The sequence below is a fragment of the Haemaphysalis longicornis genome, unplaced genomic scaffold (genome assembly GCF_048455015.1).
Source record: "Haemaphysalis longicornis isolate Haplotype H1 unplaced genomic scaffold, Haemaphysalis longicornis Haplotype H1 scaffold_6, whole genome shotgun sequence".
NCBI lineage: Eukaryota > Metazoa > Arthropoda > Arachnida > Ixodida > Ixodidae > Haemaphysalis > Haemaphysalis longicornis.
This window is the reverse complement of record NW_027526407.1, coordinates 27,188,887-27,206,637: the sequence shown is the minus strand read 5'-3', so window position 1 is coordinate 27,206,637 and position 17,751 is coordinate 27,188,887. Positions and strand designations below refer to the sequence as shown.

General features: G+C 54.7%; 1 protein-coding gene across 6 annotated transcripts in view; it reads left to right on the top strand.

The window, feature by feature from the left end:
- Nucleotides 1-17,751, top strand: part of Tbc1d15-17 (TBC1 domain family member 15/17) — a 65,350-nt gene that overhangs the window by 1,860 nt on the left and 45,739 nt on the right. For 4 of the 6 annotated variants that reach the window (XR_013316951.1, XR_013316949.1, XM_077673760.1 and 1 more), the window contains exons 2-4: nt 6,469-6,558; nt 8,579-8,759; nt 9,789-10,041. Coding sequence is in view for 3 of the 6 variants with exons in the window: in XM_077673760.1 (XP_077529886.1) it covers nt 6,469-6,558; nt 8,579-8,759; nt 9,789-10,041 (524 nt within the window). In the remaining 3 variants the exon portion in view is untranslated. Of the gene's footprint in view, nt 1-6,468; nt 6,559-8,578; nt 8,760-9,788; nt 10,042-12,054; nt 12,927-17,105; nt 17,221-17,751 lie in introns of all 6 variants that reach the window. The other 2 variants (XM_077673758.1, XR_013316950.1) reach the window with 2 other exon arrangements.

Below are 17,751 nucleotides of genomic sequence, written 5' to 3'. Positions count from 1 at the left end.
AGCTGAGCGGCGTTCCGCGTAGGCGGCAGACGGATAAACACAGCAGCTTCCGCTGCTATACGCTACCCTATCGGCACTCACGAGCACAGTGACGCACTACTTCGCTTTAACTCTCCGAGACGGCAGCACCATCTGAATGGAGAAATTGGAGGGAAGGACACAAGACGCGTTCGTACAGTTGTCTGGGCATGACTTCATGGCAGAGTTGGCAGAGTGTTTCACACCACCCGTTGCGGCCATAAGGATCGTGGGCTCGAATCCTAGCGCCGCCGCGACAGTGGAAGATTTTCTGGTCATGTAATTTCCGTGACGGGTATGACGTCTGTGAGGGTTGTGTACCCGGGCATAAAACACTTTTGTGTTAAAGTTGGACCGAAATAGAAAGTGAAACAAACCTTACCAGCAGTTTTAGTAAACAAACTTGCACTGAAGTTGGTGCTTTTTGAAACACGTAAACAGCAGGGGTACCGTATTTTATGTTTACATGTCCCTGCCTTCCCGTCGCTCATTGGTTAAGGGCTGAGCCCAAGGACATTGTGGCTTTGATTCTTGGCCGCCGCTTTTCTGATGCAGGCGAAGACGTCCATGGTTTGAGATTTTGGCGCATGTTAAACCCCTGCAGGTGGTCCCAATTAATACAGAGTCCTCAATTACGGCGCGCCTCACCGTCTGTGTAGTGTCGGCGTGTTAAACCTCATCATCAATCAAAAGCAACCATTCTCGTGCTTCACCATGGTGGTCCCTTTGAATAGAGCAGAGTAGAATAACGTGCTGTTGCTACCCTTATTGCTATCATAAAGCGTCGACTGTGGATGTTTGCCCACCACGGGTTTGAGTGAATCAAGCCGCTGAGCGAACCCCACCACTCCGAGGGGAAAGGGATGACTCTCGGGGTGCGGGGGCTCATTGCGTCAACCACCAACAACGCTGCACGGCCACTGGATACGGCCACCAACTCTTGGCTCACCGTGGAGATTCCCCTGCGAGGCTTCCCTTTCCCAACTGCGCCATCCTGTACAGCACTCTGCTGCACTGTGCAGATACGGGGCAGCAGTTGTAGCCGGGGACTGGCGCTGCGCACACTGAGGGGCAAGGAGGACCCAGCCACGGTGCTTAACTCTTTCGTTACCACAAGAAATTAGCCGATTTTGAGTGGTCTAACAAAACATTTTTTTCTCTGCTATACTTATTGGTTAGGCACACATTGCAGTGACATAAATTGCCGATGATTCCACATGCTTTCCAACGACATCAGTTTTAATAATGTTTTCATAAATAATGATCGCAAAAAAATGATCAAATACAAAATTTTTGTCCAGGCATCAAAGAAAATAAAAACAAAAACAAATGTATACTAAACCACCTGTAGTAGAAAAAAATTGGAATACACATTTTGTATGTAAACATGTCAAAAACCCATCCTACAAAAAAATTGAGTTGCGCGCTGCAGTTTGTGAGATATAAAAGAAGAGGTTAGCACCTGTGGTGCCCATGCTTTGTGGTGAAGCCCAACCTCTATTTCAAATTTTGCTATTTTGGATGGTTCTCTGGAAGAAATGTGGTGGTTTGACATTACTAAAGGCCCCAATTAGTCCCCATGTGATGTAAAAACACCTTGTCAATGATTATGGCCAGCACAATATTGAAGGCGAGCAAGCGATGCCAAGAAATCCACTTGGAGTTGAAAATCAAACTTGGTGGTGGATGCTTGTTGACGTGCTGATGATCACCTATCAGTCGGAACTTTCATTTGCGGTCTATTATCATGTTCTGAATCGCTAAGGCAGCCCTGCTAGCAGGAATAAGGTGCCATGCGCTAGAAGTGTGCCTAGTCAGCTTTCACCAAGCCGCCATCATGCTATGAAGTGAGTTCAGCGCTACGAGCCTACTGCATTGCAGCGCCACCTAACAATTTCGAAAAGAAACAATACCAAGCCTGTTGGAGACATTGTCAGAATAGGCAGTTCTAGTGAGAAGCAACACTAGACCTCTGGAAGTACCCTCGTACAGAAACAAAACTGGCCGCCGAACAGTTGGCGGTGTTCAAGGCCGATTGGAAACATTCTCCTCGTCTGAACTGATATCCGACGACTTCGTGTTATCTTTAGACTTTCAGCTGAAGCAGTTATCGCAGAACAAAGGTGTGAGTAAACTGGAAGCATGAGCGGTGTACGTGTTTTGAGGAACAGTAGCGGGCAACGGAGGTGCCTTGACAAATCGGCTTCTAGTTGATTAACTGCGTAGTAGCGTGAAATATGAATTTCGAATCGCAAAAATGAAACCAAAACTGGCTGAAAATACCAGGTACACTTGCTAGACACGCGGGGGACCTTCAGAAAAAAAGCATTTGGCAGAATAAAGCTACCCTTTCTCTGAACCAAAGATCACAAGTGAATAGCTGAGGTCATTATCAAGTAAATATCACCTCTCAACGTTGGATTACAAAGCGGGCAACAATATTTGGTACTTGACTTGCTAGGAGCCTTTTGGTGAATAAAAAAATTATGGTAATGCAGCCTAACCATGAATGGCATGCTTTCTTGCCAAGTGCAACAGCCACGCCCCCTTCCTCAAAAACACGCGCGCCTTAGCTCGCAAAAAACGCCGTCAAAAGTCTCAGTGTTGCCGGAGCAGGGAAATTTAAACTGTTTCCAGAAGTGCAGTGCGTAAACTAAGCACTGGCCGCATTAGGTGTACGAGAAACAACTACAACATGTCAAAATAGGCAATATAAATTATCGATCACCAGTGATTGTAACGAAGGAGTTAACTGGGCGGCATTGTCACTCATCTGCTGGCCTTTCTGTCAAAACTGGGAGTAGACCAAGAACGACCGAACCTCCAAAACAAGGGAGTGCCTGCAAGAGCAGGAAGAATGTAATTGTGGCGCGCACAAAACTGGCGTAGCGTGCGCCAGTTTTTTTTTACCAGCAGGAAACAATGGCAGCTGCTCCATAGCAGAGGCCTAGTGCTGGAGTGCTGGAGTGAGTCCTCCATTAGGCCCATGCACCCCTGGTTGCACCTCCTGAAAGCAGTCCCCCTAAAAGTGTCTGCCACAAGCCCGTCTCCTAAAGAGCCCCCCCAGCAGAGTGCTTACCAAGGCCTTTTCAGCCCGTGTCCTCCTCATCCGTTCCTCGTGCTGTTTGGTGTGAACACGCGCCCCACTCGTGTTGCGGGAACAGGGCCGAGCAGATCACATCTTAGGGCCCGGGCTGTTGTCGTGCTCTCATGTGGTCATGGCACTAAAACACTGGGATGCTCGTTTTCCAACACCTCGTGCTAGAACATAGCGCACACTGGAAGAACACTCCCAGACACTTGTTTTCCATCTCGGTGGGCAAGAACGCATACCACAAGAACATGTGGGGACACTTGTTTTCCTACGCCTCGTGCTAGAACGGTTGGTGCTTCGAAGCATGAGCCTTTTACAGCAAAGCTGCATACCTCCACCGCGCAATGGTTTCGTCTCCATGGGCAGAAACGCCGAGGCCCAAGACACCGAGCACTCGGCATCGAAATTGCATTGGACACCTCATCATAACTTCGAAACAGCGTCGTACACTTACACACTGCATGCTTTGCCCCTCCCCAGGTTTCACATTAGTGGAGGTGGTCCAGTTTTTGTCCACCTCTTTCGTAGAAATCACCCGCCACTGGTAGCCTTTGCGCCTGGCAGAAAGCCTGCTAAAGCGGGATTCACACGACGGAGCAGGAGGCGCGTGGAGACGGACGGATATGTGACGTCAACTGCACGTGACCGGATTATCTGGCCTGGCGGCGCATCCACACGCGCGGAGCTACGCGGAGGGACTAGCAGACGACAGCGCCGAGGAACAGGTTCCATTCCCCGCCGAGGGTCACCGCCGTCGAGCGAAAACATGTGGAGGCATTTTCTTTCCCGGAGCCTCCGCAGGCTATCCCCACCGAGGGGCAGAGCCTAAAACCAGTCATGTGAGCGGGTCCCGCGGGCCAGAAAGAGAGGGTTTCTCCGTTGTGTGAATCCCGCTTGAATGGAGTTCCTAGGGAGACCTGCACCATGAGTGTTGGGGAAAATGTGTGCTGCCTGGTGGACATGTTTGTGTGCTCCATCCCTCGTTGTGGAAATTCGTTCCAGATTCTTTCCTGCGCACTGGCATTTCTAAAAGCATGAGAAATATTACAGGCGTCCTTGTAGGCCTTTTGATGCAAGCCATTCTACCGCTAAAGCACCAGCAAAAAGAAGGGAGAGAGAACCTTGTCTGGCAGGGAAAAAACGTGTCGCAATGTTCAGTCCTCGGATGAAAGTGCTTGCTTATGCACGAAGGGGGGCTCCAAGGGGACCGGTGTGCTGACCAGAGCAAGACCAGCGAAATGGTGGCCCCCTAAGAGTGGGGCGTGAGCATCGGGCTCAGATGGAGTTCTGTTGTGTGCACCGAGTGAAGAAGCGTGCCTTCAAAGGGGCCCTGGTGTAGTGGAAGTGGGTGGCATAAGTTTCCAGGCAGCTTTGTGTGCCACTCAGAGGCATCAACTAGCAGCCGCTCCTGTCCACTCACGGTATGGCCGTTTCCAGCTGTTTGAATTAACTCCGTGATGATCGGCCAAGATATCTGGAGTTATTTTGGCTTAATATGGGAGAGGAGGGACAGCAGGATACAGTGGAAGCTTTGCCTCATACCAATTCCGGTTGTGTGGGGTGACCTGCACAAGTTGTAAGAAATGTGAATGGGCGTGCAATACCAGAGGCAGGCGAGGTGCAGGTTGCTGTATTGGCAGGGTGTTTGTGCAGTGTTTGCTGCCTGCGAGAAGCAGACAAGGAGGTGCAGCTTTCGTTGTTATCCCTCGTACTGGAAGGAGGCGGGTGAGGAGTGGGCAAGTTACTTGGGAAGTCGAGAGTCTAGGTGACGGTTGAGTGGACGACAGAAAAGGAAGGCGCGGGGGTGTCTTTGGCCACTGGAGTGCTCGCGAGAGTGATGGACTCGGATGGGGAGCACAGGGTGTTGCCAAGTGTGGAGAGGGAGCGCGTTGTGGCTGTAGCAAAGAGATGTGCACGAAGGGCCGTTGTGACCACACGGGGTGACTTGTTGATGTGCACGGGGCCCGTCCCGTGCTGACTTCCTTCTGTTTGGATGTCCGATTGGCCTTTTTCAGACTCGCGAGCAGCTTTAAGATGTCTGCAGAGTGTGGGAAACACTGGCATCAGACTGGGGCAAACATTGCGAAGCCCCTCCAGTGGAAGAGACGTCTTTTCTGAGCCGTGGCACTTGACAAGACACAGTGGGGGCACGGTGGTGGTTGAGTGGGCCCAGCTGAGACAGCAGTGAGCCAGCCCGCGTCTCCTGTGGCAGCAGTGAGGCTGGGCTGCACAGCGGTGCTGAGGGAGAACCCCTGGTTGCCCAGCACGTGGTGGCCAGCACGAAGGGCTCTGCCCACTGCTAGGGGCAAGGGGCCACTGCAGATGTGAGCCTGAGATGCTCGGGTTCTTGGCTTTGGGCAGCTCGCTCAGTGGGGCGGCAGTCATGAGTGGCCGAGGCTTGCGGGTTCAACAGCTGAGCAAGAGGCATGCCACACCTTGTGCCTACCGAGAGCAGTGAAGAAGGGAAGAGAAGCCAGGGTGGGGGCGTTGTCAGGGGGCGAAAAGATGCATCCCCCATGGGTGGTGCAGCACTGGGGTGTGGCACTGTTACCAAGCGTGCCCACACTCGGGGAACTTTCGTGGCACCATGTGGATTTTGATCCATCAGAAGAGGGTACGTAAGCATCTGCGGAGCACAAGGGCACGGTTGTCAGGGGACAAGTAATCGTCGGCAGTCAAAACCGCTTTTGAATGATGATCATCATCGTTGGTGTTTATTTCCCGGAAAGTAGTGGGGTTTCCTGGGTAAGAGCTGCCTTTGCAGCTTGGCAAAGTCCCGGAAACCACATGCGAGGCAATAGCAGGGAGCACATGAAAGTTAAAACCGATTCCAACCACTTATTCCAATTAAGTAAGGCAGGAAGAATAACCTGCCAACTTGCACTTGTTGCCACCAGGTGTATTGCATGTGTCATGCGAGACTGCACAGAGGTGCTCCAAAGCATCTTATTTTTCTGTGGGATTATGATGGCAGGAGCAGTTTTGGACTACTTGGGAACCGCTCACTCGGAGCTGCGGAGGACGGGCACTCTCCTGAGGGCTGCCTGTCGCTGTTCTGGTTGTGGGTTCCCTGCACTGCTGCTGCCATTGGGCACCTCACTGTCCATGGATCACTCTCTGTGTTGAGTCCCTCGTGTTCTTTGTCAGTCCCCTTGGCCAGCTTTTTTCTCTCTCTTCAGAGAGCGCACAGAGAGTGGCAGTTCGATGCTTGGGCACTGAGAGTTGTTCTGCTGGCTTTGTGGCAACGCGTGGAATGTGGGCGTGAGTGTTCCAGGCGAATGGTTTGCGTGCAAATGAGTTGCATATCCAGTGCCCACCGTGTGTGTCCATGACAAGGACGGGATGTGTGTGTGCAGCTGACGTACACCCAAGACAACGTGTCGGTTCGCCTCCTCGGGCCGCAGGGAGAGGACACGGTCGCCGGGAAGCTCGAGATCACCAAGGAGGTGAGTGGCTGCCCTGCAGTGGCGGGCTCCTCATGCCCCTGCTCTGCGGGGGGCTCTCGGTCAGCAGCAGGGCCTGCACGAACAGGGCCTACTGCTACCCCACGTGTGGGCTTGTGCCTTCATATCAAATCCCATCAAGGTTTATTTCAGGGGCAGGGAAAAAAAGCTGCCGGCAGCAGCTTGACGGGGGCCTTTGTCCCCGTCAGTGGCCGAGGCCAAGGGTTGCTTGGCGGGGGGCGCACTCCGCTCGGTCAGAGCAGATGTCCTGGACGTGCGTGGGACCACGCACGCAGTCGGCCTGCGGGTGGGCCCGGTGCCGGCACAGCTGCGCCCGTGTGGCTGCGGGTGTTGCGCGTGCCTGCACTGCCAGCCTCGTTTCCCCTGCCGTGCTCTGTGGAAGCTGGGCACGCGGACAGGGAAGCACAGGGCGGTGGGCCTGCGTGTGCGCCATGGGCAGTGGCCCACGCACCTCTGGGGAAAAGCTCATCCCGAGCGGCAGCGGGGGTCGTCCCCTGGCTCAGACCAAGGGCTGGCAGTGCAGGGAGCACACCAGTGTGCTGCCCGGGGTAGGCCCGAGCAGGCTGAGGGCAGAAGGCGCGGGAGTGGGGGTCATTTTAACTGCATTGCCAGGTGGCTGCTGAGGGGGGAGCTCCTCGCCGGAGACCTTTCACCCACCGCGGGACACTAAATCGCAGTGCCAGTGGCGTCGCACTCATGCAATGCAGGTGAAGATGGCTGGAGGGCCACCTAGTTGTCATCGTGACCAGATGGTGCGAAATAATATTTACTGTGGCCCTCAAATGGCAGTTGGGCACCTGTGCGGGAGCCAGTTCAATCCAGGGACCTTGGCTGGCTCAGGGTGGCAAAAAAAAAAAGGGGAGGGGGTACTTTCCCTTATGCTATATAATAGACTCTGGTAAGAACCGCAGTATTTTTTCCCCCCTACTTTCCAGTGGTAATTATGCGGGGCACAGGCCATACACGAATAATTTTTTTTTTTGGTTGCACCTTACTCGTTGTCATCGCTATCGGTGTCTGTGGAGCTGGGGGCCAACTGCTCAGTTCCTTGGGGGCACCCTTATCAAACACAAGGTCATTCTCAGTGCCACCAGGGTTACTCAAAACCCCGGTCACCTTTAAGCTTTTCAGTGCCACGTCAAAAAGATGCCAAATGTCATGCGCTTGCAATCCATTGGGCAACAGTTGCCAGGGGTGCCCTCTTCAGCCTTCTGGTCAGAGTTTTTTCGTGAATCGCACTTTCCATCCAAAGCACGTGCTGCTGATGTAACGCAACTTTGAATGGCATGTGCTATTTTGACACCCATGCCACCAAAGTGCGCCGAGTGCCGCCGAACGCAACAAGGGGGACATATGACGCTGGAGTATCGAGGGCCCCGCATTCTCCAGTGTAGGCAAGCTGGGCCATGTGCACACACGCGTGTGGGCTGTGTCAGTGCGCAAACAACAAGAAGCATTCAATGCGGCGTGCACTGCAGCACTGCCTAAAATGGGCAGAGGGAACTTGTGGCGTGGCAGGACAGGAGTTACTGCCTTGGGGGCTCAGAAGAGTTGGGGCTTGAGCTGGTTGGTGCAGAACTTTGGAAGTAGGGGGCAGCGCAGTGAACGGGACTAAGCGAAGGGGAAGTGCTTGCGTTTGTCTCGTCTTCGCTTCGTCACGTTTATTGTGCTGCCCCCTACTCTGAAACAGATACCTAGGGAGACTGCGGGCGGCAGCTCAGTGCGACTGTGTAGGTGGGCAGCTAAGTGGGCAAAAGCAAGTGCGGCCAGTGCACGGAGAACTTTTTTTCAAAGTTGTTGGTCCCAGAAAGGGGGTGCGGCCCTTACTGTCGGTTGTGCAGTAATGTTGCTATGTGGCGGCAGAGCGAGTGAGACGAACAGTGGTTCAGGATGATGGGCGATGTGTTGCGTGGCAGCGGCCAGCCCGGCCACATGCTGCCCACCCCTTCTCGTGGCCGGGGCTGGAGCAGGGCCAAGCTCGGTCTCCCCTCTCTCTGTGCAGAGGCATGGCCACGTGGTCAGCTGGGCTGCGTACCCCCCAGCAGCGTCCAAGGAGGGGGAGCAGCAGCAGCAGCAGCGCTACGACCTGGATGCCACGGGCATCTGGGAGGACCTGAGTGCGGACAGCGCAGTCGCCTACCACGTGGGCAGCAGGAGGAGCAAGGACCGGTGCGAGCCCACAGGTATGGCCCCTGTCGGCCCCTGCACCTGCCCAGTGTCTCTGGGGCAAGGGGGAAGGAAGGGGGGCCAGGTGGCCCACACGACTTGGCCTGGGGTCGTCCCCAAATGGGGAACACAAAGTGCGGGGCCACTGCTGCATGGGTCAGCTGGCTGCTGGCACACCTCGGGGGGGGGGGGGGAAGGGCTGTGCGTGTGGGCTGCATCGCCTGGGTGCACTTGCCGTCCCCCAACTTGGGACGCTGGGATCCCAGAGGCACGGCTCAATGCCTGGCTAGTGGAGCCTCATGTTGGGGACAAGTGGGGTGGCCAGACTTGGAAACAGTGCTAGCCGCAAGCCTTCGGGATGGGCTCGTCACACCTTGCTGTGCACATTTGCGGTGGCTCTGCACTCAACTGTGCACCGTAGTCTGGGATAAGAAAACGTCTTACAGTGGCAGGAGCTTTTAATTTCATATGGTAATGCAGCTGATTGGGCTGATTGGCACCTCATACCTTGTAGAGTTGACTGCAAAAAGCGGTCAGGGGCAGGGATAAGACATGACTGTATCACGGTGCTGCCACAGCTGAAGACACCCCTTTGTAAGACCCTCAAAGCGCATAAAATGTCACCCCAAAGTGGCAAAATGTAGGTGCTCAATCCATGTGCTCGGTCGTGGATGTCACCGACATAGTTGTCATGCACTCTCTCAACGTCTGCCGCTTCGGCTGTTACTCGGTTAATCGAGCAGATTTAGGGGAAATCCCCAAGGTGGAGTACGTTTCTGCGAAGCAAAGTTTGACATCCACCTCAATGCAGCCATACGGCTACAAAGGAAAGCTATACAGCTTTCTTCCCAGTTGAAAAAAAATTTGTCCTGGTCCAGGATTTGTAGCCGTATGGCTGCATTGAGGTGAATGTCAAACTTTGCTTCGCTGTCACTCTGGTACGCTGGTGAGTGGATCTGTAGAGCACCATACTGCAAGTGCCCTCTTTACAGTGGGATGGGAGGGAGTGAGATGCCCGGCTTTCCTCTCTCCCCCCGTGTGGGCAGCAGACACCCTGCAGATCCGGAGGGGGGAGGAAGCGGAGAGCAACTGCTCGGGAGGAGACCCGCCGCCCTTGCCGGCGCACAGCCTGTCCTTCGAGGTGACCGAGCTGGCCTCGTACCGGTGTCGCCAGGTGGGCGACAAGCACGAGCTGACGCTGAACCTGCACGACGGCACCCGCCTGCCCACACTGGTGTTCCTCGAGCGGCGGCACGACCACTTTGTGCGCGCCCTGCACGAGCACGTCACCTTCAAGAGGTGAGCACGCTGGGTGTTGGGGCAGTGGGCGGGCCCCTCGGGGGTGGGAGACGCCCTCCAGCGTCCTTTGGACTGTCAGTCTGGCTGGAGGCCTTCAGGTTCATTACCAGGGAGCTCTCGCTTCGGGAGCTCTGCGTTCAAGGGCCCTTTCGAGGTTGCCCGTCGGAGGGAGGGACACGCGGGGATCATCCTTCCCACTGCCATTGATCAAGCAACCGCCTCGTGAAGGGGTTTGCTGTAAAGCTGCAAGCCCTTTGCGGTAACCTTGCGTCTTGCATTGGGTCTCCAGGCACAGGTCCTAAGCAAAAACCAAGGCCACTAAAATTGCAGGCAAATCGCTGTCACACGGCATACCTCATATTGGTAATCTGTGTTCTAAGGGCACATGAGAACCAAATACAATTTTGTTGAATTTCAAAGAGCTAGCCTTGGGTAACCAACTCAGTTTTTTTTTGCTTTTTGTGCTGGAAAACCAGAAAGAAGTATTGAAAGACTTCTCAGCTTGGTGCTGCACTATTTCAGCAGTGATGTTGTACTGGGTTGAGCACTCAGAGCAGAGCTATCGGTGGGGGGTTAACTGCGTGTTAGAATTGCAATGGTGCAATCAATGATAACTTGCGAGGCACCACCACAATTGCGAAGCCAATGTATCTGGCTGGGGGCTGTAGTTACGCAGCATCGTAAAGTCTGGGCAGAAGAGCGACTCTGGTGGGTTGCCAGTGCCTTGTCTGTTGTCCTGGACACCCGGCGTGGTTGTTTGAAGTTGGCGTTCAAGTTGCTCTCATTGGGTCAATGCAGTCTCTTGAGTGAACCAAACTGGATTTGTGGTTGGGTTTTGTGGTTCCTTTAAGGCCACGATGTTCCTGCTGGGCTCGCTCCTTGTCTCACTGGGCAGTCATGTGGACTGCTAAAGGGAACACGCAAGATCTGTTTGGGCCTGCCTATTTAAGGGCACCAATGAACCAAATGAGGTTTGCCTCTGCACCTACAGGGAATGTGCATTCACTGTTCCACAGTTTTCGTGCGTCACTGTATATGGGATCCTTTCTTGGGGGCTTTGAATTCTAATTCAAATTGGAATTCAAATGAAATGCTGAATTCAATTTAGCATTTCATTTCATTTCTACAGTGAAAAATAAAATGTATTTGGAGGTCTGAGACACGCTAATTGGTGTGGAATTCAATAGGCTTGTGTCAACAAGCAGATTGTCCAGAAGCCACATCTGGCCATCTCCTCCTGCTCCTTCTGAGCTCGAGAAAGGATGGCCATCCCTTACACCATTCAGCCAGCTCCTGCACTGCAAACTTTTGTCTGTGGCAAGCACAGCACGGTACAGTGCTGTGTGTTGATGTCGCACAGCACAACATTTCACGCAAATCATTTTCGAGGTATCAGGGGTGACATCCCACTCAGAACTCTTCTCTTTATTAAAGGGTTTGAGTAAACTTGCACTTGCTGTGTATTCCACCGCATGGATTTCAAATATGCTGTCTGTTTTATTCTGTGACAACCAGTTTTGAGTGCATTACTGAATTTATGTTAATTATTTCGAGGGAAGCTAGCACTTATCACCTCTTTTTCGTTTTTTGAACGTGAAAAGAAAAAAAGAATATTGTTGCATTGTGAGCAGGGTCGCTGTCACAAAAGCACCATGCATTTAGGAAAGTTGGGGACCAGATGTTTCTCTCGTGTTGGAAGCAAATTAAAGGTGCGTATTGCCACGGCCGACTGGGAACAGTTGTGTCCTGCCTGCAGTTGTGTTGCCGAAACTGCCGCAAGGAGCCCCGCTCCGCTGACGCGTTTGGTCGCCCTTCCGCCCTGAAAGAAGGAGAAAGCGTGTTGCGTAATGCCGCCTGGCCCCGTGTTTTGCTCCCTTCTGCCCGTGTGTGTGCGTTGCGCCTTCCGCCCCGTTTCCGCGGCCGCCAGAGTGATGGACTAGAGGTGCGAGATAGGCAGGCAGTAACCCTCGCTTTCGTCGTCTGCTCCGGACCTTTTCTTCCCGGGCCTGGAAGGAGCGACCCGGACGATGCGAACGCCCTCGTCTGCGTCAGTGCCCTGCGAGCCACAAGCCCGGCCACGGAAGACGTGACAGGCCCGCCTGCAGACGATGGGTTGGCCAGCCCGGCTTCAAGCACCTCCCCAAGCCAGGTAATGAGTCGGGACACTGAGTCCTCCGTGAGCAAGACTGCAACAGCGGACCGGTCTGTGGACCCGAGTGCGAGGCAGGCTGCACCGCCGCTGCCTTCGAACTGTGGCCCTGGTGCGGACTGTGCGAGTGTTGTGGCCCCCCCTTCCCCGGCCGCCTTCGCGCCCGGCGTGCACACGCTGCGGTTCTTCCTTCCCCGCGCCCCCAACGTCACCGTGGTGCCCGGCACGGCCGGCGGGCCCGCCAAGCTGGTGCCCGGCCCGCAAGCGGTGCGCCTCTTGTTGAGCCAGGCCGCGAGCCAGCCGCAGCCGGTGGCGGCCCACCCTGTGCAGCTGCTGGTGCAGCCACCGCCGCCCGTGGAGAGCTTCCCGTCGGGGCTGGTGATCAGTGATGTGCGCAGCCAGGCCGGCGCCTGCTCCCCTCCGCCTCCGTCGGCCCCTGCAGTGGCGGCCCTGCGCCGGAGGGGCCCCCACTGGCCCCCCGAGGAGAAGCTGGAGCTGCTGTCGCTGCTGCGGCAGCGGCGCCACCTGGTGAACCCCCGCCTGGCCGAGGGCGTGAGCAAGAAGGAGAAGCTGGACGGCTGGAAGGAGGTGACGGACACCCTCAACCGGCACCACTCGCCCATCGGCGGCGGAGGGCGCCGGTGCGTGGCCGAGGTCAAGAAGCAGTGGCAGAACCTCTTTCTCAAGGCCAAGCGCGAGCGCCGTGAGATGCTCTCCGACACCGCCGCCGGCAAGGGTGAGTGTACCACTTCTCCGGGGGGGGGGGGCTTTTTCTTCCCCCTCACGTGGGGGCTGATGTTGAGTGCAACTCTTCAAGGACGAGTAACCTTTGCCTCAAGTGTGCTGCTCACCTTGGCAGTATAGTGCCTGCTAGCTTGTCCCGGTGGAGTACGCAAGGTGTGCACTTTCATTTATGGCAATTGTGTCAAAAGCCAGCTGGTGGGTTTTCAAAACTCTTCTCATGCTCCCTGCTCAAAGGAGGGATTTCTATAGCCTTGCACTGTATCAGGACCGGGACGCCTGACAGGCAACCAAGACGCGCACAGTGACCAGAGGCGGTATTCTCAAGTTTTGTCCCGTTTGTGTCCGTTTCAAAAGGGTCCGCTTTGAGTGAGCCCTGGTTGGCTAACAGCGAACCCCTGGATGGGACGCAACGCAAGCATGGCAGAGCTACTGCGTTGAGCTGCGACTTCTCCAAGCAGACAACTTTTCATAACTCGCTGGCTCACTGGCAGAACAGGTCAATAAGTGATGCCGACCCGTTCGAAATGCCCACAGAAGCGTTCCACCTCACAAAGAGGGCTGTGTGGTGGCTGTGCAACGAGCTGCGGGATGAACTTGGTAGGCAGCACTGTGGGCTCATTGTCAAGGACAAAGTGATATTAGCCCTTCATTTCTTTGCTGCCAGTGGCTTTCACTCAGCAGCCGATAACGAAGAAACGATTTCGCTGCTGCAGCCCTCTGTGAGCAGGTGCATCTATGCCATCCTCATCACACAGTGAAATGATTGTCTGCGAGCTTGATAGCTGCCGAGCAGACGACCAAAATTTCGCAAGCACTTGGCATAGAATGCATAAACTTTTGTTGGTACTTTACGAATACACATACCAGCTTAATGTTTGTAGACATCACGTGAAGCAGACACATAGTTGTAGACATCACGTGAAGCAGACACAAACGAAAATCTCGACCACTCGCGCAGGTTATCATTTGGAGAGTGCAACAGAAATGCCAACGCCATAACACACCATTCAAGGCTCTTGGAAAAGCTCGCGTCAGCATGCCGCAAGTGCGCCGATGCCGACATATGTAACAGGTCATTGTCATTGTCATTGTCACTGACATACATACCGTCATTGTCACTGACATAAAAATCGTGGGCCAAGCGCGAGAAAACTGTGTAGTTGTAGCATTAATCGACCAGATTTAGGGGAAGTCCCCAGGGTGGAGTAAGTTTCTACGAAGGAAAGTTTTACATCCACTTCAGTGCATTCTGGACCAGGACGAATTTTTCAACTGTGAAGTTTCTGAGAAAGCTGTACAGCTTTCCTTTGTAGCCGTACGGCTACATTGAGGTGGATGTTAAACTTTCCTTCGAAGCCGTAGCATTGTTTACGCTCTACTGCCTCAGGAAACAGCTGGCTGCAGCTGCCATCATTTGACAATCGTCGCCTTGTGGTGAAAATTTTCAACTGCGTCATATAAAAATCCTATCATGTTTAGGCTTTCAAACAAGTTAAAATGAGCACATAAAAGATAGTCAAAATGTGTTTGCAAAAACAGTTGTGCACAAGTCAACCCAAAGCCTGCCTGCAACCGGAAGTACATCACGGTGAAGCTCGCACAAAACGGATGTTTCCGAAACGGACAAACTGCAGAATACTGCCCCTGGTGGCAACCCTATACTGGCTGGCCTGCCTGCTTTGCCTAACTAGTGTTGGTCATGCTGCTACAGGCATGTTGTTCGCCAGTCATCTCGGCACACACTCCCACGTGCAGTGCCGAGCTGGGCATCTTCTGGCTGCAATTGAATGGGCAGTTCTTGCTGATGAGCACATGCTGCGGGAAGCAGAAATGGCAGGGCTCAGCACATGGTGGAAGGTGAACCACGTGTGCAGCGTGACAGAGACCGTGAGCGGGAAAAACTTGGGACAAGCGCTGCACTTGCACTGACCTTTACGTGACATGCAGAGGGGCCACACAGGGCCACACGCAGCAGCGCGACAAAGAACATGGCAGGACATGTTCAGGTAGGCTAACAGGGGTGACATGAATTACTGGAGATGAGTTGCCTCACTATAGGTCTCTGTTGAGGTGGCAGATTTCTTCTGCTGACGATGGCCCGATATTCCATTTTGACATAGGCACAAGGCAGGCACCTCTGGTGGGAGGCGCCATGTCAGTGAAGCGTGTTGTTATGCTGCTCCTCCCCTAAACTGACCCGAAGATGCCAAACGAGCCTTATTTATGAAAAACAAAAGAGTGCGTAGAATTGGGTCAAAAGAACGTATTACAGTAACAAATAAAAATTGCGAGTCTGCGGCTCGACCCAGGCTGTTCTGCACCGAAATGCGTGATTCTCGGCGGGGTTATCTTAGCAGTTGCTCCAAACAGTAGGAGGGGTGTTTGAAGGGAAGTAGAAGGGGGCGCTGGGGGCGCACAGGAGGCGGCAGGGACGGCACTGTTCACCCTCGTTGCGAGCGCACAGGGCCCTGTGGAGGGACTGCACGAGAGCACTGGTATGGCTGCATGCCGGGGTCACATGCCAAGCAGGGGCAGCAGTGGCCAGCCAGCTGGCCCCCAGCAACCTGTGAGCGGAATCGCTCATTTGGGCCGTGGAATGTGCAGCGCCCGTTCGCGGCACATCGCCGCTGTCCTTTGTCTGTGGACGCCTGCATGCCCCTTCTTTTCCCAGACGGCTCCGGCTGTGCCACTGAAAATGGCTCAACAGGGTGTCCTCTGAGCACAAATTTTTTTCTTAGCATTACAAACTACAAGCGCTGGAACGTTTGCAAATAGTTTTTGAAGAAGTCCGCGTCCTGCTGTAGTTGGCGGCAAATGGCGAACCTGCTCCACAAACCTCCTCGACTCTGCGTCTGCTTTTTATTTAAACGCACTATTTTATTTCGTACAAAACCAGCTTCTGGTCATTAGCTTTCTTGTTTGCCATGTAATTTGTAAACGGAGAATCGGGCAATGAGTTTTTTTTTGTCAAAAAACACAATTAGCGCAGCCAGAGGCCCGTTCCGATCCTACGCAATCCGGTTCCAGAACTACCCATCATTCCCATTGGAGCGTAAGCGCCGGCTCCATGTTTTTGTTGACATTAGCGCCAGTTTCCCCTGTAGTTATTATTTTATGAAACTCTGTGGGGTGCACAACGACCACGCGCTGCCGTCCAACCTTTTTGTGCCCCACTTTGCACAATGCACCAGTGGGCCCCGTGACCACCACCAGTGGCCACATGGGGCTCGCTTTCACCAGGGCTGCATGGGAGTACGTGGTCCTGGAGTTGGGGAGAGCTTGCAGGAAAAAGCCAGGCCTCATTTGACAGGCAATGTGTACAGACGGCCTCGGACATGACGTTACGCTACCGATGGCAGGCTTGACGATATGCCTTGGCCATGGGTGGTCAGAGCATCGTGCACCAGTCGGAAGGGGGCAAGGCTGCCGGCGGCCATTGGCTGGCTGTTGGTGCCGTGGCTTTGTGTGCTGCAGTAGCGTGTCTGCTACGGGTGAACGTAGCGATACCTTTGGGGCTCTGTGCAACCGCAGCGGGGGAGGAGAAGAGGGGGCCTGTGGGTCAGCACAGGAGGTGTGCCATCCAAAGGGCAGGGCTCGTCTCCTGTGGTTCATGTTTGTTTTGGCGGGCTTGCCAAAATGCCGAGTAGAGGTCAGTCCAAGCGCAGCAGCTCTTGGTACGTGCCTGTTTTGCACTGCTGGCATGCTTGACGCAGCAGAGTGAGCCGTGAATGGTTGCTGAACCTTCCAGCTGGCATGGTGAGGTGCGCTGCAGTCAGCGCTGTGGCACTGTTGCATGGGTGCCCTTGGGTGTATCCTGGGGATGGAGCGGATCCTGGAGGAATGGCGAGGAACGGGATGATGTGCACAACTCTCCGGTGGCACCATAGAGTGTTGTCGTCTGTGTGGCCCCTTGCTTCCTGTTCACTTACCTGGGGCACAATTCTGAGTTCTGCCCATTTCGAGGTGCGCACTTTGAGCGAGCCCTGCTTGGCTGGAGGGCAGACGACACGGACGTGAGGCGGAGCTAGCGAGGCTGGTGTGCCTGTCAGCGGGGGCCCAGCAAGCAGAACTGCTTCGCAGCCTCAAAAGCAGGGGCACAACTCGGTATTGCGTCCCTGGTGCCTGTGGAGTGGCTGCTGGAGTGCCTCAGCCGTGCCCCCTCTCCCCCCAGGGGTGGAGTCGACATCGCTGCAGCTGTCGGTGCTCTCGCTCAAGGTGTTTGAGACCTTCGGGGACAGCTACGGGGCCCCCGAGGACGAGTGTGCACTGCCCGAGGACGTGGACGCGTGAGTGCACACGCTTTACGCTCGCCCACCCAGTCGGTGGTTCGCCCTGCGGGGTGCTGGGGGCTCTGGGTGGGCAGGAAACTGGGCTCCGCGCGTGTGCGTCCACAGCTGTCGGTTGGTGAAACGGGCCTCCGCGGTTGTCAGTCGCAGGAAGAAGCGAGTGGGTGCTGGATTTTACCACGCATGTGGCAGAGTGTTGCGAGTTCTGCACTAGTGGGAGGGCCCTGACAGACGGGTTTTGTTTTTGGGAGCGGGTTCAGTCAGTGGGGGCCGCACAGGAGTGAGGAGACCTGAACGGGCAACAGGCTTTCTTCGCTTGCAGCCCGCTACATACGTGATTGGTTCAAAATGCATCTACAGCTGCCCGACATTGCATTGGCATTGCTGGAGAGGGTGGCCCTCAAGGCGCTGCTTCCGGGCAGGCTGATTTGGGGTTCCCTATTTGGGCCAGCTGTGCTCGGGTTCGCTGTCCTGCTTGTTACCCACCGCATCACGCGCAAGAGAGGGAAGCAGCGGCTGGCTTGGTACGGC